Source organism: Mirounga leonina, unplaced genomic scaffold (genome assembly GCF_011800145.1).
Source record: "Mirounga leonina isolate KUSES-001 unplaced genomic scaffold, KU_Mleo_1.0 Mir_204, whole genome shotgun sequence".
In the NCBI taxonomy this organism is placed as follows: Eukaryota; Metazoa; Chordata; class Mammalia; order Carnivora; family Phocidae; genus Mirounga; species Mirounga leonina.
This window is the reverse complement of record NW_023270513.1, coordinates 22,051,375-22,077,424: the sequence shown is the minus strand read 5'-3', so window position 1 is coordinate 22,077,424 and position 26,050 is coordinate 22,051,375. Positions and strand designations below refer to the sequence as shown.

The following is a 26,050-nucleotide window of genomic DNA, read 5'->3' as shown; positions in this document are numbered from 1 at the left end:
AATTATATATTGGTAAAACTGCTGATCTTAAAAAAATAAAAAAACTCAATCCATTTTAACTCCCACTGCCTTTTTTCCCCATCTCTTTTATGGAAATTTTCCTTCCTGTTAACACCTTCTTCAACTGCCACAGGTTTAAACTCCTTCTTTGAAGACAGAAACAGATATGAGGTAACTCTTTTTTATTTTTTTCACCTTTCACGCTTCTTTTCCAGTTGCATCCACCTTGTATTCACCTCTCCTTTCTTGTGCTTCTGGCTCACTACACTGCAGCAATCCCTGAACAAATTCTTATAATCACCTTGGCTCTCCTACCCCATCCCATTACACCACAACTTCCCTGCCTGACTTGGGAAGCTCTTCATGGTCTTTCCAATAGTCTTCCTACCTTTCTAACAGTTCAAACCCTTCTCTGCCAATGACAATAACAAGGGCAATGGCAATGTCAGAAAATATTTACTGAACATTGAACTATTTCTCAGAGACCAAAGACATCAACATATAATTGATAGACTAGAGTAGAAGTAACACTGGTCTCTGTGGATTCCTTCATTTAGCCTTCATAATAACAAGGAAGACACTATTATTCCATTGTATAGATGAGGAAATTAAGGCACAGAGAGATGAAATACTTTGTCAGAGATTATATGGCTAGTCAGTTGTGGATCTGGGACTTGAACATAGGACATACCCTCTTAAGCATTGTGATGTACTTTCCTGTGGGCCACTGAACATATCATACATGAAGCCTGCTGCCTCATTTGCTGACATGCACTATTGCTGACGTTATTCCCATTTATTTGAATAGTTTTGCCTCTGCTTAGCCAGGTATTACTCATCCTTCAGCATCTAGTTCAACTGATACATTGAGACTATACTTAGCCTTTTCTGCAAAACCTTCTGTCATTTTACTAGACTCCACTGAATTCCCCTTTTAGATATTTCCAGATAATCTCTATTATATATTAGTACATTATTTGCTGGTTGGTTCAGCTTTATTTTATCTGAAGGGCAGTAGAATATGTCACTCCGAAATATGACACTTTGGCATAAGGATTATTTTGAGCTGAAGGCAACTGAGAAAAAGCAGAAACAAGAAAAGCTCTCCGTCTTCCCCCTACTTGCCTAAAAGCAGGACGTAAATTTGTAAAATGTCCATCTTTCCCTCTTTACCAGGAAGAACATAAGTTAATCACCAGAGACAACTCTAAACAGACCCTCATCAGTCCAGAAATAGCACCAGAAGAACCTATATAACAAAATTTATTAACTAGCCCTTATCTTCCATTAGTTCCCTCTATATTTACCTTCTTACAATTTGCTGCCCTAGAAACTTAAAGTCCTTTTCCTTTGTCTTACCTAAACATTTATAAAAATTTATTAATCTTTTGTTAAGATACTATATAAGCCCAAGTTTTAACCATTCCTTTGAGTTCCACATCACTGAGTGCTCCCACATGTACGCCACATTAATAAAGTATCCCACTTTAATAAATCTATTTTTCTTTTGTTAATCTATTTTTAGTCAGTCTAATTTACAGGGCCCCAGCCAAATAACCTCAGATGGGGAGTGGGAAAACAGATTTTCCTCTGTTACACATTTCTCTGACAAAATTGTAAAATTCTCCAACAAAATTCTTAAGGATAGGGACTATATCTTGAATTTTTTTCAGATTCTGCAATGAACTCAAAACAACTCTTAGCAGCAGCAACAACAAGTATATTCTAGGCCCTGTGTTATATACTGTACTTAATTATCTCATTTAATTTTAACGATGGGAGGTAAATGTCATTATCCTACATTTACAGATGAGGTAATTGAGGCATGAAGAGGTGAAGGAAAATAACAAGGTCATAAATCTAGAAGATGGCAGAGCTAGAACTGATCTTCTAGCTTTTTTAAATGCACAGAGTTAAATAACTTTTTAGTTTTTCATTTTAATGTTTGCAAAATGACTCTAAGAAATAATCATGCCTTTTTTTCTCCTTTACAATTAAAAAAAGTACTCTTATCACAGCCCTTGCTTTCTGATCTCTAATTCTCTCAAAATGGAGGCTTAAAACATGGGATTTTTTTTTATGGATTTAACATGAAAGATATAATTCTCTGGCTGCTTGGTTTCCATGATATGTCCTCTTAATTCTGAGTTCAGCTGATCACATCTAGATAACATAAATAATCTGTTGTGTTTGCTTTATCCTCTTATTCTTCTGAACTAAATTCTAAAATATTTCTTTTTGATGAATATATATAATTTTGCATGTCAGATAAATATAACTTACTGTTATTACTTATTAGCTATATGCGATCACGGGATATTTTCTAAAAGGGAGAGGCTTGCAATTTTGCTAAGTTGGTATGAAATAGAAACTACAGAAAGAGTATGTGTTTTTAAAGTTGTTGGTAATTTTCAAGTGACTTTCTTTACCCAAGGGACTTTACTTCACTACTATTGTTATAGGTAGGACCCTCTGGTTCTAATGGTATGTATCTCTAATCACATGTGCACGAAATACCTCTATGCTCTATATAATACATATCTTAAAATGGCAATCAAATGTTCGACATCATCTCTCAGGGGAAAGGAAGAACACAATTCTCTTACTGGAAAGTGGGTGATACTATTCTAATTAGACACATTTAAAGTTCTCTAAATCACTTTCTGACTGCACCTCATTCTCATGTCACCTGTCGATTCATATTTTATGTAGCCTGACCACACTTCCCCCAAGGCCCTCAAAGTGTCTGCAATTGATTTCCACCTAGTTAACAATAGCATTTTTTATAAGATACTGTCTGAGAAACTCACTGAGTTCCATCTTGACCCCTAACTACCCAACTCCATTCTTCTTTCTTCTCATCTTCTTAAGGCTACACGATTCCAATGGAAGAATCTCTTTTTGAAACATATTTATAAGTACTAACACACATATACTTTTAAGTGTAAAATAATATTACAATAATAATAATAATAGTAACAAGGTATTTGCAACATATGGGCCACAAATCAAGAACCTAATCGTAAAGTTTACTCTTTGATCTCTAAGTAGAGATACTGTTAACAATACACAAAAGATAAATCCTATGTTAAAGTGTGTCTTTCATATTCAGATCACTCAGCTGAGCATTTGCATAAAAGCTTATTTGGATCTTCATACTATCGCTTTAATAATATTTGAAGGGGTAATTGATCAAATCTTGGAAAATGAAAATATATACTGGAGACATAATCAAAATAGGTTCTTTCTTTCTTTTTTCTTTCTATTACAGGTATATTTTTAGGGAAATAGTGAAAGGTTGAATAAATACTTGGGGAGAGGGAAGGGTGCAATGCAATATGGAGGCAAGATTATGTTCTTGCCATAAAACTCAATAGACTCTTAATTGCTTGCTCTTTTCATTATTTACTCCAGAGATTTTCAAAGTGTGGTCTTGGGACTTGTGGGAATCTCTGAGATCACTTCAGATATGCAAGGTAAAAACTATCTTCATAAGAATAGTGATACTTTTTTGCCTTTTTCTCTCTCATTCTTTCATGAGTTTACAGTGTTTTCCAGAAGCCACATGACAAATGATACTGTATTAGATTGAATGTAAAAACAGTATGAGAATCAAGCTTTTATCAAGCCAGACTTTGAAGAAATTAACAACACTGTAACTTTCTCTTCTTACTAATATTTTTTGGGGGGCAGGAGGTTAGAATGTAAAGCTACTTTTCATAAAAAGATGTTTTTAGCATGTAATAGGTTTACTTTGTTATTTTAATAGAACTAGTAAATAAAAAGTTTTCAAATGATTTATCTTATATAATTTTATTTATTATGTCTGTTTTAATTCCAGCATGATAAATATTAATATATATTACCCAAATAAGCAAAAGGTATGTGGGGTCCACAGTAATTTTTAAAAGTGTAAATGGGTTCTGAGACCAAATACTTTCAGAACCTCTGATTTATACTTTACCCTGGTGATCTCATTCAAACTCATATGTTATAGGTTGAATTGTCTAATTAGAGTGAGGTCATACTGGAGTGGGTTGGACCCCTAATCCAATATGACTGGTGTGCTAATAAAAAGAATACCATGTGAAGAGACAGACATGCACACAGGGATAATGGCACCTGAAGATTGAAGTTATGCTGCTATAAACAAAGGAACTACCAGAAGGTAGGAGAGAGGCTGGAACAAATCCTTCCCTAGCATCTTCAGAAAGAGCATGGCCCTTCCTACACCTTGATTTCAGACTCCTCTTCTCTAGAACTATGAAACAATAAATTTCTATTATTCTAAGCTACCTAGTTTGTGGTACTTTGTTACAGAAGCCCTAGCAAACTAATATACCCTAACTTTAATCATCAAAAACCAATGATTTTCAAGTCTGTCTGTCTAGTCCAAACCTCGTTCCTAAGTTTCATATGCAAATGATATACAATGGCTACTTAGACATTTCCCATCTTTCCAAAAGGTCTGAAAATGAAACATGTTCAAAATGACACTAATCATTGTAACCTTCCTGATGGAATCTGCTCTATTCCTGAATTTTTTTTCTTTATGAAGGGTATCACCTTCTTTAATGCCTCCTTTCCTCAATTCCCACATCTATTCAATCATCAGGGTCAGTCAGTTCTACCATTTAATACCCCTCTGGTAATGGTTGATTTTATGTGTCAACTTGGCTGGGCCACAGTGCCTAGATAATTATTCAAACATTATTCTGGATGTTTCTGTGAGGGTGTTTTTTGGATGAGATTAACATTTAAATCAGTGATTAATATAACATAATAAAATAAAACTAAAAAAAGAGAAATAAAAACTAGAATTAAAAAAACAAATCTGGATTATGAGTAAAGCAGATTGCTCTCCATGATGTGGGTGGGCCTCATCTAATCAGTTGAAGGCATGAATAGATAAAAAGGCTGACATCCCCCGAGTGAGAAGAAATTCTGCAAGCCAACTATCTTCAGACTGGCTCTTCCCTGGGTCCATCCTGACACCCTACTCTGCAGGTTTTGGATTTGCCGGCTTCCATAATCACGAGTCAATTCCTTTAAATAAATCCGTTTCTATATATCCACATCCTATAGAACTCATATATACCTCTTATTGGTAACTTCTCTAACCTCACTATCACTGCATTAATTCAAGCCACCATCATCTCTTGTCAGGACTATGATAATAACTTTATAACTTCTGTTGTCACAGGCTCTTCACTTTACGATCCATTCTCTATGCTTCTGTCAAAATGATCTTTCTAAGAAATCTATGTGAGCACATCACTTTCCCATTTATAAATACTCATGGGCTTCCCATAGCTTTCAGGGTAAAGCCCTTAGCACAGCCAGGAGAATGCACAATCTGTCCCCTACTTCTCCCATACTCTTATCTCACTAATGGTCCATGCACAAAAGGGAGTAATCTAGTACTGTTCTACTGACTCCATCACCTTTTAAGTAAGAACTTCCTACAAATACCCATTGCCATGCATATTCCAGTGCTTTTCGTAATTGAGTATCTTCAGTCAGGACCAATTCTTTTGATCCTAATTATGAAGTCTGTTTGCTAAATTATGTTGATGCTACTCTTTTTAGTCTTGGTTGTTAACTTATTTTCTTCTTTTAGAATGATGTTATATTTATTTCCTGGGTAGAAAAGATAAACTATAGTGGATTCCTAAAAATTTTTATATATTTTAAAGGTATAAAGAATAAACTTAATGGTATTAGATATCATTTCATAAAGTTAGCCATTATGACACATTACTACAGAATAATTGATAATGGTTAATAATTATAAGTTATAATCAAAATAATTAATAATTAAATCAGGCCACAGACTGCCTAGATTCTACCTCTTACTGTCTTTATGAACTTGAGTAAGTTACTTAACTTCTCCATGCCTCAGTTTCCTCATCTTAAAATGAGATAGTAGCCCTTTCCTAATAGGGTTTTATGAAGATTAAATGTGTTTATATATGTCAAACTCCTACAACAGTTCCTGGTACACAGTAAGTGCTACACATTAGTAACTGCTGTTAGTTATTATTATTTGACAACAGCATTTATAAGTGCAAAGATTCTCTAGCCAGACTACTTGATTCTAATCTTGATGTTGTACTTTGTATTTGTGTGATCTTTGGCAAGTTCTTTAATTTCTATGAACCTCAGTTTCCTCACCTGTATGAGGTAATAACAGTATCTACTTCTTATGTTAGGAGGATTAATTGACTTAAAACATGTCAAAGTCTTAGAACAGTGCTTGGCACATGGTCAACCATTACACAGTGCTTACAATTTTTACTGTCATTATATTAAGAAATAGGTGACCCATATTAATCATGTTCTCTTGTAACTTGCATTTCTTGTAGCTACAGATTTTGTTTCATTTTTAAATTCTCTACCCCTCAGTGGCAAAGGCTATGCTTTTTCTTAATTTTTCTTAAATTTTCAGAGTGCAGCTACCTGGTGCCAATCACTTTATTTACCCTTCTCTTCTTTAAAAAGAAAACAAAATAAAACCAAAACCCTCACCTTTAATATACAATCACTCTTGTTAACCAAGAAAACAACTTACTTTATACTATGTGGACATACAGCATCTTTGTTCTTAGGCTCACAGTTGAATAAGATGTTTCTATTTTTTTTCATCTTATAATAGTGCTGTCAATATCTATTATGACTTGAAATGTTCAAGGCCCCAAGGAAAACTGTTATTACTGCATTGTCAACAGACATGTGTCAACAAAATGAAATTAGAGCCAGAGGGCTCATCTCCCCTTACCAGTTTTTCTCTTTTCATCTCACCCTCTTCTTTCCTCACCACTGCATCATCCAGAATATAGTATGATATAATTTGATAAAATAAATGAAGGGAAAGAGACTGTTTCAACAATATATTAGCTTGCATTGGTTCTCAAAAATCCTGAGCGCTCAGTGTAGGGTGATAAGAAATAGAGATAATATTATGAGAGAATATGACACAAATAACTAATAATATTGTGAATTTTCTACCAAGAACACAATTATTTACATTATAATCCAAAATCAATTAAGTTAAATTATTTTGTACTTTATATATCTTTAAGAAATTGAAAGTACTTTATACCTTTGTTTATATCAATGAGTTGTTTCTTTTTCTTTTGGCGTTCTAACTTCTCTTGTTCAGCTTTCTCTTTTGCAAGCTTTGCCCTTCTAGTCTTCTCTTCCATTTCTTTTCTCTTGTTGTTTTCTTTCACTGCTTCCTGTATATATAAACAAAGTTAAACACAAATCCTTTCATTACTTATATGTTGTAGAAGCTGTACCATTTTAAAATTGTATATACATACACATGCATGTGGATGCTGAGAATTGGGAAATATTATAGCAGCTTCAAGGTCCATGTATATACTTTTGAGAGAAACAGGTCTAAGACAGACCTTCTTGAAAAGTAATTGGAAATAACTCAGACTTTATTTTTTTACGTTTTTATTTAAAGTCCAATTAGTTAACATACACTGTATATTATTTTCAGGCATACAATATAATGATTCAACCCTTGCATACAACACCCCATGCTCATCTCAGCAAGTGCACTCCTTAATCCCCATCACCTATTTAACCCCCCCCCCACCTTCCTTCCAGCAACCCTCAGATTGTTCTCCATAGTTAAGAGTCTATATCCTGGTTTGCCTCACTCCTTTTATCCCCCTTTCTTCATTTGTTTCATTTCTTAAATTCCACATATGAGTGAAATCATATGGTATTTGTCTTTCTCTGACTGACTTATTTCACTTTACATAATATTCTCTAGTTCTACCCATGTCATTGCAAATGGCAAGATTTCATTCTTTTTGATGGCTAATATTCCATGGTGTGTGTGTATATGTGTGTATGTGTGTGTGTGTGTGTATATATATATATATATATCACCTCTTCTTTATCCATTCATCAATCAATGGACATTGGGTTGTTTCCATAATTTAGCTATTGTAGATAATGCTGCCATAAACATAGGTTTGTATGTATCCCTTTGAATTAGTATCTTTTTATTCTTTGGGTAAATACCTAGTAGTGCAATTGCTGCATCATAGGGTAATTAGTTCTATTTTTAACTTTCTGAGGAACTTCCATATTGTTTTCCACAGTGGCTGTAGCAGTTTGCATTCTCACCATCAGTGCAAGAGGGTTTCACTTTCTCCACATCCTCGCCAATATCTGCTGTTTCCTGTACTGTTGATTTTAGCCATCCTGACAGGTGTGAGCTGATATCTCATTATAGTTTTGATTTGTATTTCCCTGATGATTAGTGATGTTGGGCATCTTTTCATGTGTCTGTTAGCCATCTGTATGTCTTCTTTGGAAAAATGTCTATTCATGTCTTCTGCCTATTTTTAATTGGATTATTCAGTTTTGGGGTGCTGAGTTTTATAAGGTCTTTTTATATTTTGGATACTAACCCTTTATCAGATAAGTCATTTACAAATATCTTCTCCCATTCCATAGGTTGCCTTTTAGTTTTGTTGACTGTTTTCTTCACTGTGCAGAAGCTTTTTATTTTGATGAAGTCCAAATAGTTTATTTTTGCTTTCATTTCCCTTGCCTCAGGAGACGTATCTAGAAAGAAGTTGCTACAGCTGATGTCAAAGAGGTTACTGCCTGTGTTCTCCTCTAGGGTTTTGATGGTTTCCTGTCTCACATTTAGGTCTTTCAACCATTCTGAATTTATTTTTGTGTATGGTGTAAGAAAGTGGTCCAGTTTCATTCTTCTGCATGTTGCTGTCCAGTTTTCCCAACACCATTTGTTGAAGAGACTGTCCTTTTCCCATTGGATATTCTTTCCTGCTTTGTCAAAGATTAGTTGATCATAGAGTTGTGGGTTCATTTCTGGGTTTTCTATTCTGTTCCATTGATCTATGTGTCTGTTTTTGTGCCAGTACCATTATGTTTTGAAGACTACCGCTTTGTAATATAACTTGAAGTCCAGAATTGTAATGCCTCTAGGTTTGCATTTCTTCTTGAAGGTTGCTTTGGCTATTCAGGGTGTTTTGTGGTTCTATACAAATTTTAGGATTGTTTATTCTAGCTCTATAAAAAGTGCTGGTGGCATTTTGATAGGGATAACATTAAATGTGTAGATTGCTTTGGGTAGTATAGACATTTTAACAATATTTGTTCTTCCAATCCATGAGCGTGGAATATTTTTCCATTTCTTTGTGTCCTCTTCAACTTCTTTCATCAGTGTCTCATAGTTTTCAGCCTACAGATCTTTCACCTTTTTGGTTAGATTTATGCCTAGGTATATTATTGCTTTGGGTGCAACTGTAAATGGGATTGATTCCTTAGTTTCTCTTTCTGCTGGTTCATTATTGGTGTATAGATATGCAACATATTTCTGTACATTGATTTTTGTATCCTGTAATGTTACTGAATTAGTTTATGGTTCTAGCAATTTTTGGTGGAGTCTTTCAGGTTTTCTATATACAGTATCATGTTATCTGCAAATAGCAAAAGTCTGACTTCTTCCTTGCCAGTTTGGATGCCTTTTCTTTCTTTTTTGTTGTCTGACTGCTGAAGCTAGGACTTCCACTACTATGTTCAATAACAGTGGTTAAAGTGGACATCCCTGTCTTATTCCTGACCATAGAGGAAAAGCTCTCAGTTTTTCCCCATTGAGGATAATATTAGCTGTGGCTTTTCCATATATAGCCTTTATGATGTTGAGGTCTGTTCCTACTAAACCTATTTGTTGACGGTTTTTATCATGAATGGATGTTGTACTTTGTTAAATGCTTTTTCTGCAACTATTGAAAGGATCATATAGTTCTTATCCTATCTTTTTTTTTTAATTTTTAAAAAATAATTTATTTATTTGTCAGAGAGAAAGAGAGAGCACAAGCAGGGGGAGCAGCAGGGAGAGGGAGAAGCAGGCTCCCCGCTGAGCAAGGAGCCCAACACAGGACTCAATCCCAGGACCCCGGGATCGTGACCTGAAGACTCAATAACAAGAATACATCTACAAGTTTTTTCCTAGAGATATCTATATTGAAAATTGTTTTCTTCATAATAAAAGACACAATACTTTTTAAAAGTTCCGAAAACATTACCAAAAAAATCTCCTGACTTGCAAGAATTATTGATACCGCCCCCTTCTTTTAGCCCCCATCAGGCCAGTAGCTCTAGTATAAGGCTAAGAGCACAAAACGATCTGGCTCCTACAGACAAAATCAAAGACTACCACTTAAAATAAACTGGAATAACAGAACCTTAATTGTAGTGTTTCTCAACCTCAGTACTAGTATCGTTTTTGGCTGGTGTTATTCTTTGCTGTGGGAGCCATCCCGTGCGTTGTTAGATGTTTAGCAGCACCTCTGACCTCTACTCACTAGATGCCAGTAGCACCCCTTCCTGGTCGTGACAACCAAAAATGTCTCCAGAGATTGCCAAATGTGAGGCAGGTGGAGAAATACTAACTTAGGGTGTTTCACAGAGATAATTTATTCATGAAAAAGTACAAACTATCTGCTCTGATGAACCCAGCTTCTTTTCAAACATGTGGAAACTCAGTTTCAAATGAGTTTAAATAATGGCTTAAGGTCACACATTTATGTAATTGCATATCTGGGAATAGAAGTCATGTCTCTTTACTCCTGGTTGAATGTTTGTTTTATTCTTCAAGGAAGAAAAGACAATGTGGATATGACACCAAAAGTACAAGCAACCAAAGGAAAAAACAGATTAGTAAGACTTCATTGAAACTGAAAACTTTTTATCCATCAAAGGACCCTGTCGAGAAAGTGAAGAAATAATCCACAGAATGGGAGAAAATATTTGTAAGTCATATATCTGATAAGGATATGTAAAAGATCTTGTAACTCAACAATAAAAAGACAACCTAATTAAAAATGGGCAAAGGATTTGAATATTTACTTATTCAAAGATATATATTATATTTATATATATCAATATTTATTCAACTATATATATATATATATATACACATATATATCTCCAATAAAAACACAAAAAGATGTTAGACATTGTTAATCCTTAGTGAACTGAAAATCAAAACCACAATGAGGTACCACTTCATGCCCTCTAGGACTGCTACAATTAAAAATAAAGGAAGGAAGGGAAAAACCCAGATAATAACAAGTGAGGATTGGAGAAATTGGAACTCTTTGCATTGCTGGCATGAATGTAAATGGTGAGTCATTTTGGAAAATAGTCTGGCTGTTCCTCAAAATGCTAAACATACAGTTACAATATGACCCAGCAATTCTACTCCTAGATATATATCCAAGAGAAAAAAGAACACACGTTTATACAAAAGGTTGCAGAAGAATGTTCATAGCAGCATTACTCCTAATAGCCAATAAGGAGAAACAACCCAAATGTCCATCAATTGATAAGTGGATAAACAAAATGTGGTATATATCCATATAATGGAATGCATTCAACCATAAAAAGAATGAAGTACTGATATATGCTACAACATGGATGAACCTTAAAATATTCTGCTAAGTGAAAGAAGTCAGACACAAAAGGCCACATATAGTATGGTACTGTCCAGAACAGGCAAATTCATACAGAAAGAAAGTAGATTAGTGATTGCCAGGGGATGGGAGAGGGGAGAATGGGGAGTACCTGTTGATGAGTATAAGAATTCTTTTCGGGGGTAATGAAAATGTTCTGGAAGTAGATAGTGGGGATGGTGGAACAACCTTCTGAATATATTAAAAAAACACTAAATTGTATACATCAAAATGGTAAATTTTATATGTAAACTTATATGTAAATTATATGTTAATAAAAATAAAATAAAATAAAGATGTTTGAGAAAGACAGGATTTAAATAAAATTACAACTTAGAAAAAAAGACAATGTGAAAAGGCAATACTTATTCAGGCTCTGATATAACAAGTTGTATGATCTTTGGTAAATAACCTAAGAGGAGGTAAATAGTAGGGGACAGAAGGGAGGTTAATGCTTATGTATATTTTATTACTGGTCAAATCTCTGATCTAGTAAATAGTTACCAACATCTGGGTGGACTCTTCTATTATCAATCTAAAGGGCTATTTTGCTGCTGAGTGCTGTCATTTATTATAAAGATGAAAACACTGGTAACTTGCGTTTGTAGTTTTTCCTTGTTCTGATAATAACAGCTATTTGTCAATGGAAATTTATTATGTGCCAGATGTTTTAAGTAAGTAATTTTGAATCTTTATAGAAAATCTGCAAATTAACTATTATTTGTTCTTATTTTGCAGGTGATAAAACTTAGGCTCAGGTAGTTTAAGTGAGATGCCCAAGGCTCGCTACATAGTTATTAAGTAGCAGAACCACATATGATCACTTATGCTACCATGATGTCTTCCAAGTAGAGTTGCCAGATAGAATACAAGATGTTCAGTTAAATTTTAATTTTAATATCAGATAAACCATGTATAATTTTTAGTTTAAGTATATCCCACATAATATCCAAGTAGGCATCGGGATATACTTAAAAAGTCATGTAATATTTGTGACACACTGATACTAAAAAATTATTCATGGTTTATATGAAATTAAGATTTAACTGGGCATCCAGTATTTTTGTTTGATAAATCTGGCAATCTTATTTCCAAGACCGTTGATTTTTTATAAGCACCCTCTAATGGATTAAGATCATTTAATGAAAATAGAATGACAATAAAAGCATAAAAAGAGCCCAAATTCAAGTCATACTTGAGAAAAGAAATGTTGATACAGATCACTGATAGGCATTATATGGCTCATGGACTTGAATCATACTATTTCTGTAGCAATCTCCATATATTTCTTTCCTCTTTTTTTCTTGAAAATAGAGTAAAACGTAAAAAGTTTATATAAAAATCTACACTGACACAATTGGGGGTAGAAGAAAATAAGTCAATAAATATTACTAAAGAATTACCAGTGGAGAAATTTGGCATATGTGAATAGGTTAAATTTCTATACAAAACGGGGGCTTGCAACTGGCACCACTAAGAAGATATGAATGTAGATCTAGTAAATGATGAAACAGACCAAATAATGGCCCATCAGTTTACATCTTAAGTGTTTCAGGAATAGATTTAACAGAACAACTGCACAATTTGAAATGGCATGTGTAGATTTATTCCTAGGTATCTTACAGTTTTGGGTGCAATTGTAAATAGGATTGTCTCCTTAATTTCTCTTTCTTCTGTCTTGTTGTTGGTGTATAGAAATGCCACTGATTTCTGTGCATTGATTTTATATCCTGCCACTTTACTGAATTCCTGTATGAGTTCTAGCAGTTTTGGGGTGGAGTCTTTTGGGTTTTCCACAAAAAGTATCATATCATCTGCAAACAGTGAGAGTTTGACTTCTTCTTTGCCAATGCGGACGCCTTTTATTTCTTTTTGTTGTCTGATTACTGTGGCTAGGACTTCCAGCACTATGTTGAAGAGCAGTGGTGAATAGTGGACATCCCTGCCAATTTCCTGACCTTAGGGGGAAAGCTCTCAGTTTTTCCCCATTGAGAATAATATTCGCTGTAGGTTTTTCATAGATGGCTTTTATGATATTGAGGTATGTACCCTCTATCCCCATACTCTGAAGAGTTTTGAATAAGAAAGGATGTTGTACTTTGTCAAATGCTTTTTCTGCATCTATTGTGAGGATCATATAGTTCTTGTTCTTTCTTTTATTAATGTATTGTATCACATTGATTGATTTGCGGATGTTGAACCAACCTTACAGCCCAGGAATAAATCCCACTTGGTCATGGTGAATAATCCTTTTAATGTACTGTTGGATCCTGAGTATTTTGGTGAGAATTTTTGCATCCATGTTCATCAGGGATATTGGTCTGTAATTCTCCTTTTGGATGGGGTCTTTGTCTGGTTTTGGGATCAAGGTAATGGTGGCCTCATAAAACGAGTTTGGAAGTTTTCCTTCCATTTCTCTTTTTGGAACAGTTTCAGAAAAATAGGTATCAATTCTTCTTTAAATGTTTGGTAGAATTCCCCTGGGAAGCCATCTGGCCCTGGGCTCTTGTTTGTTGGGAGATTTTTGATTACTGCTTCAATTTCCTTAGTGGTTATAGGTCTGTTCAGGTTTTCTATTTCTTCCTGGTTCAGTTTTGGTAGTTTATACATAAATCTAACCAAAGAGGCAAAGAATCTGTACTCAGAAAACTATAAAATACTCATGAAAGAAATGGAGGAAGACACAAAGAAATGGAAAAACGTTCCATGCTCATGGATTGGAAGAACAATATTGTGAAGATGTCAATGCTACCTAGAGCCATCTACACATTCAATGCAATCCCCATCAAAATACCATCCACTTTTTTCAAAGAAATGGAACAAATAATCCTAAAATTTGTATGGAACCAGAAAAGACCCCGAATAGCCAGAGGAATGTTGAAAAAGAAAAGCAAAGCTGGTGGCATCACAAGTCCAGACTTCAAGCTCTATTACAAAGCTGTCATCATCAAGACAGTATGGTACTGGCACAAAAACAGACACATAGATCAATGGAACAGAACAGAGAGCCCAGAAATGGACCCTCAACTCTATGGTCAACTAATCTTCGACAAAGCAGGAATGTCCAATGGAAAAAAGACAGTCTCTTCAACAAATGGTGTTGGGAAAATTGGACAGCCATATGCAGAAGAATGAAACTGGACCATTTCCTTACACCACATACAAAAATAGACTCCAAATGGTTGAAAGACCTCAATGTGAGACAGGAGTCCATCAAAATCCTAGAGGAGAACACAGGCAGCAACCTCTTCGACCTCAGCTGCAGCAACTTCTTCCTAGAAACACCACCAAAGGCAAGGGAAGCAAGGGCAAAAATGAACTATTGGGATTTCATCAAGATAAAAAGCCTTTGCACAGCAAAAGAAACAGTCAACAAAACCAAAAGACAAACCAACAGAATGGGAGAAGGTATTTGCAAATGACATTTCAGATAAAGGGCTAGTATCCAAAATCTATAAAGAACTTCTTAAACTCAACACCAAAGAACAAATGATGCAATCAAGAAATGGGCAGAAGACATGAACAGACATTTCTGCAAAGAAGACATCCAAATGGCCAACAGACACATGAAAAAGTGCTCAACATCGCTCAGGATCAGGGAAATCCAAATCAAAACCTCAATGAGATACCACCTCACACCAGTCAGAATGGATAAAATTAAGTCAGGAAAGGACAGATGTTGGTGGGGATGCGGAGAAAGGGGAACCCTCTTAGACTGTTGGTGGGAATGCAAGCTGGTGCAGCCACTCTGTAAAACAGTATGGAGGTTCCTCAAAAAGTTGAAAATAGAGCTGCCCTACGACCCAGCAATTGCACTACTGGGTATTTACCCCAAAGATACAAATGTAGGGATCTGAAGGGGTACATGCACCCCAATGTTTATAGCAGCAATGTCCACAATAGCCAAACTATGGAAAGAGCCAAGATGTCCATCGACAGATGAATGGATAGAGAAGATGTGGTGTATATATATACAATGGAATATTATGCAGCCATCAAAAGAAATGAAATCTTGCCATTTGCAATGATGTGGATGGAACTGGAGGGTATTATGCTGAGCGAAATAAGTCAATCAGAGAAAGACATCTATCATATGATCTCACTGATATGAGGAATTCTTAATCTCAGGAAACAAACTGAGGGTTGTTGGAGTGGTGGGGGGTGGGAAGGATGGGGTGGTTGGGTGATAGACATTGGGGAGGGTATGTGCTATGGTGAGTGCTGTGAATTATGTAAGACTGTTGAATCACAGACCTGTACCTCTGAAACAAATAATACATTTTATTTTTTAAAAAAGAAGATAGTAGGAAGGGAAAAATGAAGGGGGGGGAAATCGGAAGGGGAGACGAACCATGAGAGACTATGGATTCTGAGAAACAAACTGAGGGTTCTAGAGGGGAGGGGAGTGGGGAGATGGGTTAAAGAGGGCACGTATTGAATGGAGCACTGGGTGTTATATGCAAACAATGAATCATGGAACACTACATCAAAAACTAATGATGTAATGTATGGTGATTAACATAACATAAAAAAACAAAAAACAAAAACAAAAGCAACAAAAAAAGAAATGGCATATGTAATCCTAAAGAGGCAAAAACAAAAGAGGAAAATAATTTCTGTGGTTTGGTATTAATGAAAATGAATGAAGCATCTACAAAGGCATATATTTTTCAAGCAACACAGACTGGAGTAAGATTCTGGTCCTGATATCACCATTTCTGTCTTCATGAAGAGGCCTTGCATGCTGAAAGTAAGACCTTTTTCCTCCTGTTGTTTTTATTCTTTGGCTCTGGCTTTAGGAAATTGGAGTAGGGAAATATTCTCTCCTTAAGAAAAAAAATATTTTATTTTTTGCTTTAAAGATTTTATTTATTTCAGAGAAAGGGAGAGAGAGAGCACACACGAGTGGGGGCAGGCAGGGGCAGAGGCAGAGGGAGAAGCAGACTCCCTGCTGAGCTGGGAGCCCCACGTGGGGGCTCCATCCCTGGATCCTGGGATCATGACCCAAGCCAAAGGGAGAAGCTCAACCGACTGAGCCACCCAGGCAGCCCAAGGAAAAAAAAAATTAAAAGAGAAAGGGAAATCTTAACTACGGTTTCATATCAATAATCTTTAGTTTTACTAGAGTGAAAGATAAGATATTGCAAGACTCTAACTCTCCTAAAAATGTAAAAACTAATGAGGAGAAAACTCCTTTGAGGGCTGGGATGTATTCTTTTCATCCTAATTCCTACAAAACAAAGCCCAAAATAATTAAAAGAATATAAGCCAACAGGAGTAAATTTAAACTCAGGTTTTAAAAATCCCTTAAATAATTGACTGTGATTAACAACACTTTATATTTGTCAAGCCTCACTAAACATTTTAAAACACTTTCATGAGTACTTAAACATCATTCTCAAGGAAGCATCAATCATTATTTCTTAGGGTTGGGAATGCCAACTGATTAGATTCTTTCAATGTACAGGGCTGTGTTCTTTTAAAAGGATGCTAATTGAGAAAGTGCTTTGGTAGTAACTTATACAAGATAAATGTTTACCGAAAAAAAGCCTCAGTTTTACTGATATATCCATTTTTCAAGAGTCAGTAAAAAGTACAATAGGAGCAAAATATAACAGAAAACGTTTCTAGGATTTACTGCAAAATATATTCACCAACTTAATTTTAAATCTCTCATTGAAATCTCTATTGCCTCCTGAAAAATATGAATAAATTAAAAATCTTATTTCCCTTTCTGTGCATAATTAACAAATGAGACCTATTGCTTAAAAATGTCATATGGAAAAGAAGTTCATGTAAATGCTAAGACTTCTCATTTATTCCAATTAAGAAATGGATGAAAATGGTTCAGAAAATTCCAAGGGGTTCAGATGCCTGCTTCATTCATGTCAGGTGTATATGAAGCAAGCATCTTCCAACCTTGATATGATACTTGAAAGCAAAAACCATCACCACCAAAACCAATCCTTCCTTCCACTGTCCGCAAAGGTTTACTAACCCACTGCTGACTGCAGAAGCACTTTGCAAGCACTGTGGTCTGAATGAAAGCTGAAGGTATATTTGAGGGATGGAGAAGTGGAACAAGCAGGAAGGGAAATGGATCTTGGAGTGAGATAAACCTGGTTTCAAATCCAAGCTTCCATCACTTATCCTAAAAGCTGTGTGTCCTTGAACAAGTTAGTTACTTCATCTCTTTGAGCTTTAGTTTCCACATCTGTAGAATGGAGATACTACTTCTCAAATTACTTGGTTGTTAAATGGATTAAGGGAGATCATGTTTATATAAAACACTGAAGACAATGCCTGGTATAAAAGAAATGCTCAATACACCCTGGCATTTGTTATTAATAGAAACACCTGAAAGTTTGAACAGTAACAATTTGGTCATTAAGACACAAATGACCACATGTGTTTGATCTATGACAAGAAATGTAGCATATCTTGATAGTTTACCCTAATTAGCTTACTGAACATGATTTTTAAACTATACCATATTATTGGCATCTAAGGTAATTTAAAAAATCCATATATATCAACTATCACTTGGCATTTATTAAAAAAAACACAAAATTTATTCTTTTCTCCTTTAGGTTTTGGATCACCCTAGGTACCTGTGTGAATATACTTGCCAAGACTTGCAATTCATTATAGTATTGAAATCTGTGAGATGAGAGTCACATAACCTTAAAAAAATGTAAATTGGAAATGTCCTGGTGAACAAATTGGTAATTCTGGTGCCAGAGGCATACTGTGATCACACTGCTGAATATTTCTTCATTCATCAGGGATGTTAGAAAGATTCCCACATGATACTAAGTCAAATCATTTGGCAACAATATAAAGAAACCTGGTATGTATTATATTGAAAATCTTTTCATACACCAAACATGAGTCACCACGATATTATTTTTTAATGAAAACTCAATGAAACAGGTGAAATTCTCTCCACATTTTTTATCTTGAACTGTCTTACCACTTGATTCTCTCTTGACTTTAAATCAAACAATGCTTTTCCTTCATTCTGTTTCCTATTAACCACCTCAGAATTTTAAATTGTTTCTCTTAATTATCTTTTTAAAATAACACACAGCACTTAAAATTTAAATTGAAGAATCACTGACATGGATGCTGTAAATTTCTATCTTTTCTAGATAAATATAATTCTAAGGCTTCATTTTTTATGCATCTTACTGATAATATTTCTAAAAATTCCTGACATGTAATTTTATTCCCAGGATAAAAATAATGAGAAAGAAGCCTATTTATTTTGTTCCTCTGAAACCAGGAACCATAATTCAAACATTCCAAGTAGAATAACATACCCCTGTAAACAGGGGATGGCCTTCAGGAGCTGAGAAATCTGGTTTAAATCCTAGCTAATGACTATCATGCTTTATCCCTTAGGGCCATTTACTCAATTGCACTAAGCCCCCTTTCCTGATCTTCATACTGTTGGTTTGCAATTTAAAGAGAAATTGTACATAAAGCCATTAAGTACAGCGCCTAGCACATAGAAAGTGTTCAATGAATAGAGGTGGTTATTATATTATTCCACAGGAGCAATACCAATGTCCCATGCAACTCAGGATCTGTAGTCCATTTCTCCAAACCCAGGAGCATGCCCACATATGTGTGCACTGGGGAGAAGGAAACATTCTTTTTGATATGGAAATCTTGCAACATCAGTTAAAAATAGGAAGAAATGAAACACACATACCCACAAACTGGACAGGATTTGCCTTCCTGAGCCATGAGAAAAAAAGATTTAGATAGAATGAACATGAAATTTTTGGGAAAAATTTTTGTGTTAATATACCATATTTGACAAATCTAAGAAACAAAAACAGAATATTTTGCTATGTGGACTAATAATGAAATGTACACATCATCTTAAGGTTCAGCGCACCTTATGGAACTATGGCATAAACGGAGGAATAAAGTTTTCTAGAAGGCAATGGATTTTCTTTCTTTTTTTTTGTTTGGTGTTACTGTTTGTTTTTTAACATCTGAACTTAGTTTTCTCATCAACCTGAGAAAATGAAGCATGTGCATACTCTAAGAAAAGGCCATTTGGCTTCGAAATTAGAATTTCTTTTTATTTCTTTTGTGATTATTTATCTCAGAATGTGATATTCACTTGGTCTGCCTAAAGGTTTATGGAAAGTCAGGAGAACTAGCCTACACTCAGTCTTCTACTGTAGACCTTGCTAAGCTTTCTTATACTTTTACCATCTTTACCCATAAGAAGCTGCTAGTCCTGTTGGAAAAGCATTACTGGAGGATTTCAAATAGAAGACAAGATGAATGTTATGACCCTTTTGCATTTGGGGGAGGGGGGAGTGTCTTATTTAACTCCAGGCATAACAGGAGGCAAAATAGGTAGAGACGGAAAGGTTATTCAGAGCAGTGAACCAGGGTTATGGCAGTAATGTCCTTTCCCTGTCCAAGAGATGTCTTGGGCATGACAATGAAAAGGAAATACAATTCTACATATGACACCTTTTATCACTGTACAAAAAAATTTCCCTAAAAAAATTCTCCTTCCTAAAAAAGATAAAAACAGAAAGGGAGGCAAAGAGACTCTTTACTATAGGAAACAAACTGAGGGTTGCTGGAGGGGAAGGTGGGACACAGGAAGGCAAATCCTGTTTGTTCAAAGTTTGTGGGTATGTGTGTTTCATTTCTTCCTATTTTGGGGTTAATTGGGTGATGGGCATTAAGGAGGGCACGTGATGTAATGATCACTGGGTATTATATACAACTGATGAATCACTAAATTTTACCCCTGAAATTAGTAATACACTATATATTAACTAAATTGAATTTAAATAAAAAAAAAATTTTAAATTCTCCTTCCTTCCCTTCTACTCTGCTTAGATAGATACCTAACACATTCTTTGCTTGAATTGTTTTGGCTGCCAGTGATACTTTTGCAATTTGTTGTGCTTGCTGCAACCAAGGTTAAGAGTTGTTGGGAAAAACAAATCCCAATGTGTGTTACCACTAACTGATGTGTAACTTGGGCCAAGGTCCCTATTTGTTAGCACAACTGGGTGAAAGTCTGAAAGAATACCAAAGGTAATAGTAAATTAAGACTCATATACTCTTCCAGATCTTTCTCACTCCCATTTTAGAATGATCATGTGAGGTTACAAATGGGAAAATATAACGTGAGCCAAAATGAGATTTTCAGCATTGAACAAAGAACTGAACAATTAGATTATTAGAGAAAAAACCCACAATAAGATGGCAGCAATGATTCATTAGATTTTTTCAACGGCAACTGGGGACAAATTAGGGCTTTGCATTAAGGAAAAGAAAGAACCCTACTCTTTAATATCAAACAACATTAGATATTCCTTTTGTATAGTTTCACTGTGTTTAAAGGGCATATTGAATTGAAGCAGTCATGAGGAATGCTCAGGGCAAAGAATTTCCAGCTGCAGTAACTATAGTCTGAGAGTACCTCTGAAGAGTTTATCAGTACTATAATATGGATAAATATTTTCTTTTCCAGAGATTTCCACATATTATGGTACAAATGACCTATAAAGTTTCTTTTATGCAAGATTTCATGAATACTTCATCAAACAATCAATTACATTGTAACTGAGAAATGTAACTTTCTTTTTCACTAGGGTAATTGAAAGCTTGATTAGCTTGCTCAAATATTTAGGTGTGTCAGTAACAGACACTGAACAAATGTATTGATACTGTAGTTAGATGGACGTTAAAGTCATGCTTATTAACCTATATAAATATGGTATGAATCACAGATGTATAGACCATAAGTAACCTGCTAAACCAAGTCAACCAAGATAGACATTTTCTGCCCTTTTAGATTCCTTCCTTCCTATAGAGTGTTTTCTCTACACTTCCCTTTCCCATCCTTTTATTTTCCCTTTGCCCTAGAGCTCTATCCTTATCTCCTTCCCCCTTCTTCCTTCCTCCTCCTTTCTGTCAGTCAGAGAATCCATCTATTCCTACTGAGGTGAAGAAAAACAGCCCTTCCAATAGCCTGGAAGGCCTTACATGATTTGGCCCTCCGCTACCTCTCTGACCTCATCTTCTCCCTGGGCAGTCTCCTTCCTTCAGCGCCTTTACACTTGTGATCCCTCTGCTCTCAGCACCATCAAGTCAGCTTAAATGTCTCATTAGTGAGGCCTCCCCTGATCACCTTACATAAAATAACCCCCAATATACATCCTAGCTCCCTCTTCCCTACTGAAATCTTCATAACATAAAAGGTCAAAACCTAGTTAAACTTTAGATACTCTTCATATTTTCTAAGAATTAGCAGCTGCAGCTAGTCTATTTACATAATAATAGTTTCCAGCCTGGAAATTCTCAAAACATGAAATTACTAAGAACATCTCTACACATAGTTCTCTACACATCTCATATTTCTTTATTGTGGAGAATCTTAGTGGCCTTGAAATAAACATTATCTACCTTTGAGTGGTGGTTTTCTTCCCAATCATCCATAGGTTATGGTTTGACCTCTACATTTATTTTCTTTCTTTTTTTTTTTTTAAAGATTTTATTTATTTATTCAGGAGAGACAGAGAGAGGCAGAAGCAGAGGGAGAAGCAGGATCTCCGCAGAGCAGGGAGCCCGCTCTGGGACTCGATCCCAGGACCCCGGGATCATGACCTGAGCCGAAGGCAGACGCTTAACGACTGAACCACCCAGGCACCCTACGTTTATTTTCTTAAAAATGCCAGTGCTTAGTGTTTCTGAGGTCTGGTATCCATGACATTTGCCACGCTAACACAGCTCAACACTCTGCAGTGAAAATTCATTTGTGTAGAGATTAGTATTTACATAGGACATCCAAAGTTAAAAGAAAAGATGTGCTCTAATTTTAAAAATGAGATCTTTGTTTTCAATGAGATATTTGCACAAACATTAGTAAAAAACAGGTTACAAACATTAGTAATACATGGGTTTCCCAGTAATATTCCAGTTTAAGACAAAACCATCTTGGGTTCCGTTGGAAGGCTTATATGAAAAGTTCCTTGGGCGCCTGGGTGGCTCGGTTGGTTAAGTGACTGCCTTCGGCTCAGGTCATGATCCTGTAGTCCCAGGATTGAGTCCCGCATCAGGCTCCCTGCTTGGCGGGGAGTCTGCTTCTCCCTCTGACCCTCCCCCATCTCATGCTCTCTCTCTCATTCTCTCTCTCTCAAATAAATAAATGAAATCTTTAAAAAAAAAAAAAGAAAAGTTCCTTGAGTTTATTTGTATAAATGACTTCATTTTGGCAGAGAGGAGACTCATAGAAGAAACTGATCTGCTGCAGGTGAGGGAGACAGTTAAATGAATTCTAGTACATGTTCACTGAAGTAGCCCTCTTGTATTCAGCATAACCAGCTTACTGTTCAGCCTCCTTAGGAAACAAATAAAAAATTAATGCATCTTTTCAATGCTGTATATATCTGGAGGTTTGACAGACGAACAGATCTTTGCACACCAGTGCAGTCGTGAAGAGAATCTCATGGGTAAATTATTAAAAATGAGAAGAAAGAAAAAAAAAGACTGTTATGTGCAAATCTCCTTGGATATTAAACTTGCAGCTGGTTACAAAGCGGTCATGCACCAATAATGAAGGCTGGCTGTGATCCCCAAGGCCTTCTTTTTAAAATTTGCCTTCCAACTGCAAAAACATGTGATCTGAAGTTGGAGGAAAAAGTGCCTCTCCTGTCACAGTCCATTAGAATGCAGAACCCTGATTAGCTAGAAGTTAATCTACAATCTGCAGCATGGAAAAGTTTTTCAAATGCTGCAGGTTTCTGCAGACATATTTTTCTTGGTAGGTATTTAAGTATCTCCCTTTCCGTCTAGGAAAGAAAAACAATTGAATCGACATGCCTCTATTGAACTTAATTAAAATCTGCAAAGCACTTTGAGCAGCTATAGAAAGTTAATTTATAACTTTTTGTAAATTTTTATTTTGAACCAAATAAACTGAAATTCTAAAGTGACTGATAGAATATTTTAATGGGAGAACATCTTGGGGAGGTACGGGTGTCGGGAAAGGACAAAACAAGTGATAAGTTACAGGTCTGAGAGCTGAGTTTACTGCCTTATTACCGTCATAATCTTAGAAGATGGAAGAGGCAGCACAATCAATAAGGATTTTGATAAGACCAATTTGGGTGGGTTGAAAAGCACCTCTGAGACTTGGGTAAGAATATCAAATTACTTTGACAAGTAGAAATATAGACTCAGAACAGGAAGGGCCCTCAAGAAATGCTTGCTGTAGTCTTCTGCTTGTGAATAGGTTTCCATGACTTCCTGCAGGAACCTGTGCTGATAATCACTTCTAAAAGAAAATACTTCCTTATGTCTAACTAAAAGCTGTCAGTTTCTTAAGCCCTTATCTTGTCTATTGGCTGCTGAGAAATAGAAACCTAGTCAATATCTTCCTTAAAATTTTTCCATGGAGGGGGCGCCTGGGTGGCTCTGTCAGTTGAGCTTTGGACTCTTGATTTGGGTTCAGGTCATGATCTGGGGGGTGTGAGATGTAGCCCCATGTGGGGTTTCATGCTCAGCAGGAAGTCTGCGTGAGTCTCTCTCCTTCTGCCCTTTCCCCCCAACCCCGGCTCACATGCTTTCTCTCCCTCAAGTAAATAAATAAATCTTTAAAAAAAAATTCTTCACGGAGGTATAACTTTCCCTCAGGAACCATTGCGGTGCCTGAGTTCCATAAAAGTGAGGCTAATCCTCAAATGCAACACAGGGGAATTTTTCAGTTTGTAAGGTAAAGGTTGGGGGGAGGGACAGGGTCAGACAGTCCCTTAGGCAAATTTGTTTGGACTCCAAATTAAGCCATTCAATACCATTTTCTAGAATAACAACCCTCTCACAGAGTTCTTTCTAAAATTCAATAATGTTTAGGTTTTCCTACGAGTCTTCTCTACTGGTTGGATATTATTTTTTAAATTACAGGCTTCTCCATCCTCATATACCCTTACAAAAAAAATACACAAAACTGGAAACAATAACCTAAGAGATAGGCTAACCAACATGTAGTGTAAGTATATTTCCAGTTTTCCATGCCTTAATTTCCCTAACATATAGCATTTTTTTAAGATTTTATTTATTTGACAGAGAGAGACACAGCGAGAGAGGGAACACAAGCAGGGGGAGTGGGAGAGGGAGAAGCAGGCCTCCCACCGAGCAGGGAGCCCCGATGCGGGGCTCAATCCCAGGACCCTGGGATCACGACTCAAGCCGAAGGCAGACGCTTAATGACTGAGCCACCCAGGCACCCCTAGCATTTGTTTTATAACATTTTCAGGTGCAATTGTAAACTTGTAAGATTGGTTCCAACATATCTGTTGAAACCATATATCCTGTTCTTCAAATAGCCACCTCGGGAAGGCATAAGCTTATTTTTGGGAGAGCCATTACATTGTGACTATAACTCTTCTTTCAGAATTGACCACTGAATCAAATGAAATCAGTCTCATTGTTTTAGATTCACAATATTTTTGACCAGAGATTTTGTTATCCAGTTCAATCATATATCTTCTTCATAAAACTTAGCTTAATATCACTTTTGGCTATTTTCAAAATTCAAGCCCACCCTCAAATTGCAAAGATTTAGTAAGCCTGAAAAGATCTGAAGCATAGGCTATATAACTATACTCAGGGAAAACGAAAAATAGGCATTTCTGAAAATACTTAGGGCAACATCATTATCTTTCAATTAAGATCACAAGAAGAGTAAAACTACTTTGACTCTACACATTTCTGATTTGTCTTTAAAAAATAGCCACACCTCATATACTGATGATTTATGGTTAGTGAATTTGTACATGTTCTTATCTCTATGCTACCTGCATGATGCCCTTAATTATTTTATATTTTATTAATTCCTAACTGAACCGGATCCTATTTCTGAGGGAACATACACATCCAAAAAAATTTCATATGCACAGTGCTCCTGGCACTTAGGAGCCATCCAAAGAAGCACTATTTCTCTAGTGCTAGTGTTAGTCCTCTTTTAGACAATTCCCCAGACTCACTCATCTGGAACACTATTTTACTGTCAGCTGAAACAGTATTCTAGAATCTAGAGTCTAGATCCTACTTTTTTCCAGCCAAAAGTGAGAATGAATGTCACAAGAGAGGGAATCAAAATCTTAGCAAATAAACAGATTTCTTTCTCTTGGACTGCAAGGCACAGATTCTTCCACAGAAGTAAATTAAAATGGTTTTGCTCAATTTGCTTTTCACAAAGCCATCTTGATTGCCAGTCAGAACTCTGTGTTCTTCTATAAGTAGAAAGTGATTGTTTGATGAGTTGTTGTCCTACTTTCCAAAATATTGATGTCCTTCAGTAATTATGGGGTAGCACCTTTCCCTATATTGATGTTGTCTGAGCAATCAGTGTAATTTTCATATGTAGAGAAATATATATAACCCTAAACAACAAGTAGAATACAAGCAACACAAATAAAAAAGGGAGCACGGATGAGACACGGAAAAGAATGACAACACAGTCCCTAGAAGTTACAGCGATCTTGAAGTTAACC

At 35.8% G+C, this 26,050-nt stretch overlaps 1 protein-coding gene across 1 annotated transcript in view; it reads right to left on the bottom strand.

The window, feature by feature from the left end:
- Positions 1-26,050, bottom strand: part of DIAPH2 (diaphanous related formin 2) — a 959,330-nt gene that overhangs the window by 196,793 nt on the left and 736,487 nt on the right. Inside the window, exon 25 of the mRNA XM_035028841.1 lies at positions 7,103-7,238. Within this exon, the coding sequence (XP_034884732.1) occupies positions 7,103-7,238 (136 nt within the window). The remainder of the gene's footprint in view (positions 1-7,102; positions 7,239-26,050) is intronic.